Below are 10,954 nucleotides of genomic sequence, written 5' to 3' on the forward strand. Positions count from 1 at the left end.
GTCTTGGCTTGAGATAATTTTACTGGAGATTTTGAAGTCCAATCAACCCCCAATGCACATAATTCTCTTCGTCTTTGAAAGAGCTTCGCGTAGGTACCTCACACGCCCCAATCGGAGTTTGGATGAGAGAGATATGGCCGTTTTACGAACACTGCGCTGTCCAGAAAATCTCACGCGGCCGGGTGAATTATTACCCTGTAAATCCACCCGGCCGGGTGTCTCAAATGGAGCATAATCTGGTCGAAAATCATCACCCGGCCGGGTGAATTTTACCCTTTATAATTCCACCCGGCCGAGTACGTTGTTTTGACGTATTTTTATGCCAAAACGCGATTTTTGAAGGGGATTAAGAGGAGAAGAAGCCTAGGGTTCATTCCACACCACACCTAACGCCTCCTACACTCACACACCACCCCAAGCACACATTTGAGAGAGAGAATTGAAGATTGAAGACTTCCAATCGGGAGATTGAAGTCACCTATCCATCGATTGATCTCACAGGAGTCTTACTATCTTTACTTCATGTATTTGTTGAATTCATTTGTTTTGAACATGGTTTTCTCTATAAACATGAGTAGCTAAACATCTCTTGTAGAATTCTTGGTGATGATGCACTGATTTCATAGTTTTATCCGATTGATTTTGTTCTTGCCTTGCTCTTGTAGTTATTTGATTATTCTTGGGTTTATTCCTTTCAATTGCTTGATCACCACTTGATTGTGTAGGATTAATTAGATTAATCAGGAGATGAAATAATTAATCCGGAAAGAAGAATAATTCACACCATAATACAATAGAACTCGGGAGAGTTGAGGTTTTGAGTGAGGTCATTGACCTAATCGAGCTTTTGGGAGTTAGGAGTTTAGGATTATAAGGGGACTTCGATCCTAGCACCTAATCTACAGGTTTCTCACCTCGGGAGGGGGTTTAATCTATAATTGTGGTCGGCTTAGTAACTCTAGAGACACCAAAAGTTAAAGCGAATTGACTGGATAAGAGCTTGGAATTGTGCATCGGATCCTTGAGTTCTGCAATTTTCTCCATATTATCTTTTCACATCCTTTTTACACCGTGTTTCCTTGTTCTTAATTGTTACTTGCTTACTATATGCTTTTATTAGTTGTTAGAACAAGCCAATCTTTTCTTGATTGTCTAGATAGTAGTTGATTTTTGTTCGTGGTAGTTAAGTGATACAAAATTGTCTCTGTGGGATACGATACTCTTGCTTACTAATTGCTACACTAGCCCCGTACACTTGCGAGTATCACTTGTGTTAAATAAGTTGAGTCAAGTTTTTGGCGCCGTTGCCGGGGACAATTGTGTGTCATTATAGCTTAATATCGTGATAATAATTGAGATTACTAATCTAGATTTTACTTGCTTTATTTTTACTTTTTATTTTTAGTTCTCTAATAGATGTGTTTCCTTGTTCAGGTTGTATGCACACACGTTCTAAAGGTCCACCTCTAGAGCTTATCGATCCCGAGATCGAAGTATCCAACAGAAGGAGGAACGCGCATAGAAGGTTAAACCAAAGGATTCGGGTTTCTTCACCCGCTCACAGGCGTCTACCTTCTCCTATCCAGAGAACTCCATCACCAAGTCCATCTCCACTTCCGTCACCTATACAGTGCGAGCCTCATTCTCCAATTCTAATGGAGAACGGCGGGGAGAACAACAATGAGGATCCTGCCATTCGTGAACTCCGTCTGCAGCTGGCTGCCATGCAGAGGCAATTGGATGAGCAGAACGCGAGGCCTGTGCCCGTACAGAATCAGTTTGCCTACAGACAGGTCACTAATCCACCAGTCAACAATGCGGGGATAGCGGCCAACAGCTTTGAATTGAGACCGGGGTTGATAGACAGAGCAGAAGCAAACGCATTTGGTGGGACAGGTTCAGAAGATGCCAACAAGCACCTCACCAAGTTCATACAAATCAGCAACACAGTGAAGGCGAATGGGGTCACAGATGAGCAAGTCCGCCTCCGATTATTCCCATTCTCTTTGAAAGACGAGGCAAGGGACTGGTATGACAGTATGGGTCCTAACTCTGTGCCCACATGGGATGCAATGGTGGAGCTGTTCTTGGAGAAATACTATCCACCTAGCGAGACACTCAAACGCCAAGCAGAAGTCATTCAATACAAGATGCACCCTCAGGAGAATATCATGGAGGCTTGGAAAAGGTTCAAGCAGCTGATGAGAAGATGCCACAACCACGGGCTAACCCCGGGGCAACAAATCTTAACCTTCTACAGGGGAGGCACACTGGAGGCAATGCGTGAACTGAACATGAGCGCCGGAGGATCTCTCTTGAAGTTGGGAGAAGCTGAAGCGCTTGAAGTGATTGAGAGAGTGGCTTCAAATGATGATGGATGGAGAAACGATAGAAGCAAATCCTATAGAGTGGCATCCACCTCCGATTTTGATAGGATGGATACAATATCCAAGCAGCTGGAATTCCTAACTGACAAGCTTGGGTATATGGGAACAAGACAGGTTGGGACTGAGATGCAACAAGGAGTCGAAGATGTAAACTACGTTTACCAAGGTGGCAATAGCAGAAATTTCAACAATTACCGCCCCAACCTAGGAGGAGGCAATTACAACCACTATGGGAACAAGGTGCATCCCAACTTGTCCTACGGGAACCCAAATAATGCCTTGCAACCACCACCCGGATTCCAGGTATCAGATGGCCAAATCATAGAACCGAAGAAGGATGAGCTGAAAGATGTGTTAATGGCTTTTATGAAACAAACGGGAGAGTGCATGAAAGACTCCAACAAAAGGCTAGTGCAGGTTGAAGCTAATGTGAATGCCTTGAATATTCACATGAAGAGCATCGATAACCAGATGAGCCAGGTTTCACAGGCTGTGGGTATTCAGCATCAACCAGGCCAATTTCCTTCACAAACGGTTGTAAATCCTAAAGACTGTAAGGATTGCAAAGCCATTAATCTGAGAAGTGGAAAGAGCTATGAAGGCCCAACCATGCCTGCAGAGAAGGAGAAAATCTCTCAAGAGGAGACAGTGGTAGAAGAGGTGGTGGAAGAAAAAGAACCAGTGGAAGAGGTGCCGCCTCCCAAGGCAAGTACCGTGATACCTGCACCCCCTACTGAGGTTAAGATCCCATTTCCACAGCGCGTGCAGAAGAAGAAACTAGATGATCACTTCTCTAGGTTTCTCGACATATTTAGAAAAGTGAACATCAACATCCCGTTGGTAGAGGCGTTACAACAAATGCCTACATATGCAAAGTTTCTAAAAGATGTGCTCTCCAAGAAGAAGAAGTGGACTGACTATGAGACGGTGAACATATCTGAAAACTGTAGTGCCATAATTCAGAAAAAGCTACCGGCCAAGCTTAAAGATCCTGGGAGTTTCAACATCTCATGCGTCATTGGAAATGACAGACAGACAAAGGCACTTTGTGATCTGGGGGCGAGTATAAATTTTATGCCATTATCGTTTTTCAGAAAGATGAAGACGTTTTTCAGAAAGATGAAGATCGGCACTCTCAAGCCGACAACAATCACGCTACAGATGGCAGATAGAACCGTCACCTATCCCAAAGGAATTGTTGAGGACGTTCTTGTGATGGTACACGACTTTATATTCCCCGTCGATTTTCTAGTGCTGGATATGGAAGAAGACGTGAATGTACCGCTTATCATGGGGCGCCCATTCCTTGCAACGGGAAAAGCATTGATAGATGTAGCAAAGGGAGAGCTCACTCTTCATATGGGCAACAAACGTCACATCCTATCTATCTACAATGCTATGAAAGTCGTGAGGAAGAAAAACTTGTTATGAAGAAGGAGTGCAAAGCTGTGCACGTTGTAGAGGTCCAAAAGGCACAAGAAATTGAGTCCACATTTGAGGATTTTTCTTTACCGCAATGGATGCTTGCTTCATGTGGTGGATCAATTTCTAAAGAAGAGACTACATCAAATCCTAAAGTGAAGGTGAAGAAAACAAAAGCTGAAAATTCACCCAAAGTGGAAACCAAAATTTCTGATGGAGCTCTGAAAAATACTTGGTGGAAGAAGAGATTGGCTAGATCATATGCTTCCAATATTGACAGAAAGTCTAACACCACCAGTTATGGCGTGACATGATGCAGCTCATGGAGGACGTCGAGCCAACGACGATAACCAAAGGCACTATAGGGGAGGTAACCCCTAGTAGGTAACTTTTAATTTTACCGTTTCAGTTTATTTTTGGTGTGTTTTGTGTTGCTTGCATACCATGTAAGTCTCCCTTCTCCACCAACTTTTCAAACTTATTCTTTGCATACCTTTGAATAAGTTTGAGGGATGATATGGTGGATAGGGACACTAATGAGGTACTTATTTTATTGTTTTATTTTTGCTTTAGATTGATTAGTTGTGATTGATTGAAAATTTTGGGCTTGAATTGAAAAAAAAATTTGGTAGTAATTGGGGTGAAGACTAGTCGTCTATGATAAAAAAACCATCCATTTTGAGCTATCACTTGACCATTGACTTGAGAGTTTGAGTAATAGGGTGCATAGGTAACGAATTACTTGTTTGCCTTGCTTCATGCTATTTACCCAAGTGAGATTTTTGAGCCTTCAATTCTTTCATGTGTGTTTTATCATCAATTGTGCATGTGTTTCTAGAACTTGCTCCTGGTCTTCTTGAGTCTACATAGTGACCTTAAATATAGGGGAAGATGTTAGGCCATCGTTGTTAGCCTCATTTTTTACCTAAACACTAACCTTAGTATATAACACCCTTGTTAGCCAAGTTTGAGCCTTAAGCCTTTTCTTTTGTCAAGCTAATCAAGTAGATTGAGAATCCTAGACTCTAAATTTGTTGAGATTTGAAAAGAAGAGTTGGGAAAGTATAATTGAAAAAGGTTGGTTGAGTTTGTTCTTAAAAAAACGTGAACGAAAAAGAAAAAAAAAAGAGAAAAAAAGGAAAAAGAAGAAAGAAAAAAAAATTGTATATAGAGAATAATTTGAGGTCTTTGGAAGTTGGGAAGAAATTAGACAAAGTCTAGTTATTACCGAGAAGTGTTTTGAGAATGGTTGAAGTTAAAAGTTGATTGTTGTGATTTCTTGGGATTTTACATTTTCGGAATTTCAGTCACTTTAGCCAAATATTTCTTCACCTTACCAAAGAGCCTACATTATAACCTAAATAAAAGACCTTTCGGACTCTTGATTTATTGTCACACGAGGTAGAGGAGAGGTTAGACATTGAGCAAGCTTATGGTAAACCATGCATTTTTGCTTAATTTGAGTGACTACTTGATATCTTATACACTTTTTAGTGAGGTGAATATACACACACATATACATCCCGAGTGAAGCATGAAACCAAGGTGATATACGAGTTAGTAGTAAAAGTGCATTCGACAGCTTAACTTGATAGAATTTGTATTGTGATATGCTCCTTTATTCCATATTCTTTGAGACGATGATGATGTCTAAAACCCCTTTAAATCCAAGTCTTCTTTTAGTTCTTTTTCTTCATTGCTCGAGGACTAGCAATTATGTAAGTTTGGGGGAGTTGACACACTTGGATTTTACATGGTTTTAGAGGGTGGTTTTGTATGAATTTGATCATATTTCATCTATTATTAGGCGTGTTTACATCTACTTCTGTATTATGTTGGTATATTGACCATTTTGCTAAGAATGTGTAGAAAAATGTGCAAAATAGGTGGATGTGCAGCAGTCTTGGCTTGAGACACGTTTACTGGAGATTTTGAAGTCCAATCAACCCCCAATGCACATAATTCTCTTCGTCTTTGAAAGAGCTTCGCGTAGGTACCTCACACGCCCCAATCGGAGTTCGGATGAGAGAGATATGGCCGTTTTACGAACACTGCGCTGTCCAGAAAATCTCACGCGGCCGGGTGAATTATTACCCTGTAAATCCACCCGGCCGGGTGTCTCAAATGGAGCATAATCTGGTCGAAAATCATCACCCGACCGGGTGAATTTTACCCTTTATAATTCCACCCGGCCGGGTACGTTGTTTTGACGTATTTTTATGCCAAAACGCGATTTTTGAAGGGGATTAAGAGGAGAAGAAGCCTAGGGTTCATTCCACACCACACCTAACGCCTCCTACACTCACACACCACCCCAAGCACACCTTTGAGAGAGAGAATTGAAGATTGAAGACTTCCAATCGGGAGATTGAAGTCACATATCCATCGATTGATCTCACAGGAGTCTTACTATCTTTACTTCATGTATTTGTTGAATTCATTTGTTTTGAACATGGTTTTCTCTATAAACATGAGTAGCTAAACATCTCTTGTAGAATTCTTGGTGATGATGCACTGATTTTATAGTTTTTATCCGATTGATTTTGTTCTTGCCTTGCTCTTGTAGTTATTTGATTATTCTTGGGTTTATTCCTTTCAATTGCTTGATCACCACTTGATTGTGTAGGATTAATTAGATTAATCGGGAGATGAAATAATTAATCCGAAAAGAAGAATAATTCACACCTTAATACAATAGAACTAGGGAGAGTTGAGGTTTTGAGTGAGGTCATTGACCTAATCGAGCTTTTGGGAGTTAGGAGTTTAGGGTTAGAAGGGGACTTCGATCCTAGCACCTAATCTACAGGTTTCTCACCTCGGGAGGGGGTTTAATCTATAATTGTGGTCGGCTTAGTAACTCTAGAGACACCAAAAGTTAAAGCGAATTGACTGGATAAGAGCTTGGAATTGTGCATCGGATCCTTGAGTTCTGCAATTTTCTCCACATTATCTTTTCACATCCTTTTTACACCGTGTTTCCTTGTTCTTAATTGTTACTTGCTTACTATATGCTTTTATTAGTTGTTAGAACAAGCCAATCTTTTCTTGATTGTCTAGATAGTAGTTGATTTTTGTTCGTGGTAGTTAAGTGATACAAAATTGTCTCTGTGGGATACGATACTCTTGCTTACTAATTGCTACACTAGCCCCGCACACTTGCGGGTATCACTTGTGTTAAAATAAGTTGAGTCACTTTGTCTGGCCCAGATGCAGCGTGGTGGCAAGAAGCTATCAACAGTGATATTGAATCCATCTGAGAAATAACACTTCGGTGTTAGTAGACTTGCCTGAAGGCTGTAAGGCTTTAGGGTGCAAGTGGATTCTGAAAAGGAAATATAAGCCCGATGGTACTATAGATAAGTACAAAGCTCGCCTAGTTGTCCAAGGCTTTAAGCAGAAAGAAGAGCATGACTTTTTTTATACCTATTCACCTGTTACAAGAATCACTTCCATTCGGGTGCTTCTTGCGATTGCTGCTTTACACAATCTTGAGATTCACCAAATGGATGTGAAAAATGCATTTCTGAATGGTGATCTGGAAGAAGAAATATATATGGAACAACCCGAAGGGTTTGTTGTGCCTGGGCAAGAGCGTAAAGTATGCAAACTGGTAAAATCATTATATGGGTTGAAGCAAGCGCCGTTACAATGACACTTGAAGTTTGACAATGTGATGTTGTCAAACGGGTTCACTATCAATGAGTGTGATAAGTGTGTTTACATTAAGAACACAGTTAACGATTTTATTATTGTGTGTCTTTATGTAGATGATATGTTGATTATGGGCAGCAATAGTGCCATTATCAACGAAACCAAAAATATGTTGAAGAGAAATTTCGACATGAAAGATATGTGTTTAGCTGATGTGATTCTCGGAATCAAAATTAAAAGGAATCATGAGGGAATTGCTCTGACACAATCTCATTATATTGAGAAAGTGCTAAAGAAATTTCACTCGTTCGATTGTGAGCCAGCTAAGACTCCATTGGAACCCAACGTGCATTTGAGTAAGCACACGGGTGAGCCTGTAGCTCAAGAAGAATATGCAAGGATCATAGGGTGTTTGATGTTTATCACAAACTGCACCCGACCAGATCTTGCGTGTACGGTGAATAAGCTGAGCCGATTTACTAGCAACCCAAGCAAGGAACATTGGAAAGCTCTGCGTAGGGTTTTGAGATACTTGAAGTATACTCTTAACTTTGAGTTGTAGTACACAAGATATCCCCAAGTACTTGAAGGGTACTGTGATGCAAATTGGATCTCTGATTCAAAAGACTCGTTCTCGACGAGTGGTTATGTGTTCACTGTGGGGGGTGGTGTTGTCTCGTGGAAATCAATGAAACAGACGTGTATTGCTCGTTCCAGCATGGAATCTGAGTTTATCGCATTGGATAAAGCAGGGGAAGAAGCCGAGTGGCTTAGAAATTTCCTAGAATGTATTCCATGTTGGAAGAAGCCAGTGCCGACAGTAGTGATATACTGTGATAGCCAAGCAGCTATAGGGAGAGCACATAGTGGCTTATACAACGGTAAGTCTCGACATATTCGTCGGCGGCATAATACCGTCAGACAATTGATCACAAGTGGTGTTATCACAGTTGACTATGTAAGGTCAGCTGATAACTTAGCGGATCCGTTAACAAAAGGTTTAAACCGTGATCAAATGTATAAATTGCTAAAAGGAATGGGACTGAAAACCACATCTTAAAAAGATGATTATAGTGGTAACCCAACCATACGATTGGAGATCCCATGGGCTTGATTCAATGGGAAAACGAAGCTATATGAATCTAGTTGTAACACTCGGAAGATTTTTAATCTTCGCCCATTCTTTAGAAAGCATTGAGTGTTGTAACCTGCATGTGGTAGGAGGCTAAGTTTTGACTTTTAATGATTCTTGGAAACCTCGAGGGGGTGGGTATTGCAAGATACATGGAAAAGAATCACCTATGTAAGTGAAGAAGTGTGGGCCGCTTCAACATGTGAATCACTTATGAGTCCAAAGTGGTGTTCCATGGCCAGTAAAGGACACAAACGTGAGAACTGATGAGTTTGTAAATAATATTGTGTCAATATTATTATCTCGGTATACACCAAGGAGGAATGGTTCAAGGCATCACGTCCACCAGGCCGCCGGTATGCCCGATAGTGTTGACTATGGAAAGTTCAAAGCCCCAAGCTACTATTCCAAATGTAATATTGTTTCTCGAGAATTGAGCAAAGAGTTTGCATGCATGCATACACGTCTTGTGTTGGTTTGAGCTTGCAGTGCTCTAACCAATGTGGGGGATTGCTGGAAACGTGTAATATTTGAAAGGCTTCAAGCTTTTCACTTTCAAGTCCTTTGGCTTGTGTTGGTTTGAGCTTGCAGTTCTCTAACCAATGTGGGGGATTGTTGGAAACGTGTAATATTTGAAAGGCTTCAAGCTTTTCACTTTCAAGTCCTTTGGCCTTTCATGTTCTTGTAACCTCCATTGTGGTTTATGGTGGTTAATTCCATGACATTCCATGTCCACATTTGATGCCTATAAAAGGCATGGAGTTGTAGAGAGATGATAGACCAAAACATGCATTCTCACTTCTCTCTCTAGTTATCTACATCATAGTGTGCATCATAGGAGCATTGTCTAGCTCGATTCTCGGAACTCCATCAAGTTTGCCGGTGCCTAGCGGGTTTGAGGTGCTTCTGCACGCTAGGAGGAAGTCGTTTTATCTTTGGGGGCAATACGCCATTCCGTGAGCACTAGCCGAGGCGTAATTTGTCTTGCGGAAAGAGGGCTTTCCTCGACTCGATTTATAAATTTGGTTTGATTTATTTCCGTTGTAATTTTCATTCCTCTTTTTGTTGCAAGTTTTCTTTCGATTGTATTAATTAGAGTACCGCCTGTACACGGTTTGAGAATTTCTTCCCACTATTTCTAACAAGTTTAATATTGGTTTATATGATTTCAAATAAAAAAAATCGAATTTATGGGGCGTTTAATATTGGTTTATATGATTTCAAATAAAAAAAATTGAATTTCTGGGGCTCTTTCTCTAGTGTACGCATTAAGATTTTATTTTTCAATATTCCGTTAAAATTCATCGAAATAAAAGTAAATTAGGTACTAGTACAATTCATCAAAATAAAAGTAATAGTACTTAATTTACTTTTATTTCGATGAATTGTAACGGAATTTTGAAAAGTGCTTGAATTATTTTTAAATCAATATGAACAATAAACGGCATGACATGAAATAGACGAAACTTAATTAACAATTCAATATCGTTGGGTAATACTACCTCTGGTCCACAAGAATATGCACTTTTGATTTTGGCACGAGTTTTAATGTACAATTGATAAAGTAAGCGAGAAGTAGAAAGAAAAAAATAATTAAAGTATTGTTAGTTGAGAATGAGTCTCATCTCATTCAAGAGAAAAGAGTTTCCAAATTTTAAAAAATATATATTCTTATGGGATTGACTAAAAAAGAAATAGTATATATTCTTGTAGGCTAGTATGAAACAAAAATTATGTTTTTATAGAGTATACTGGTCAATGATGATTAACACATGTAGTTTGTATACATATGTTGAAACACAAATAATTAATAAACCCATATTTAAAGGCCAAAATCACCCTCCCGTGCACATGCAGTTGGAAAATGGTTTAGATATTTTAATCTCGATTCAATCAATGTAAACCAATTACACATACACTTGAGTTCACATTACTCAAATCGCGTGCCATTATATTACAAAATTATTAATTTGATTATTCAATTCTTATTTAACGCGAAAAGTTTCAAATCCAAAGAATAAACGTAGTAGCCAATCGGTAGTATGAAAAATCCTCTACATCGCAGAATATTTATCTCCCTGTGTTATCACGAGCCCTTGAAAAATGTTTAAAAATAAAAAGGAGAGAAAATAGTTTCATATTGCTTTTTTTAAAAAAATGCTTAATCGAGATTCTTCATTGTGAATTGACTTTAAAATCCCATCAACAACTGCTATACGAGGATCTCCATGTCTTATGTATGTGAATTGACTTTGAGATCCCATCAACATGTGAATTGGGAACTCACACTCTAATGTCCGGTTTTTCTAAACCTAATTTTTGAACCCTAAAGTAGTTGTATTTAATGCTATTAATATTGAGA

General features: G+C 39.6%; 1 protein-coding gene across 1 annotated transcript; it reads left to right on the forward strand.

Moving 5' to 3' along the window:
* The first annotated feature begins 1,439 nt into the window (after positions 1–1,439).
* LOC121770193 lies at positions 1,440–3,818 on the forward strand. The gene has a single exon (XM_042166971.1). The coding sequence runs from the start codon at positions 1,440–1,442 to the stop codon at positions 3,816–3,818; it is 2,379 nt and encodes a 792-aa protein (XP_042022905.1).
* The last annotated feature ends 7,136 nt before the right edge of the window (positions 3,819–10,954 follow it).

The sequence above is a fragment of the Salvia splendens genome, chromosome 16, assembly GCF_004379255.2.
Source record: "Salvia splendens isolate huo1 chromosome 16, SspV2, whole genome shotgun sequence".
NCBI classification, from domain to species: domain Eukaryota; kingdom Viridiplantae; phylum Streptophyta; class Magnoliopsida; order Lamiales; family Lamiaceae; genus Salvia; species Salvia splendens.

What these genes read in the sequence shown, in the direction of transcription:
- LOC121770193 (XM_042166971.1), top strand. Translation starts at nt 1,440, where the DNA reads ATGCACACACGTTCTAAAGGTCCACCTCTAGAGCTTATCGATCCCGAG.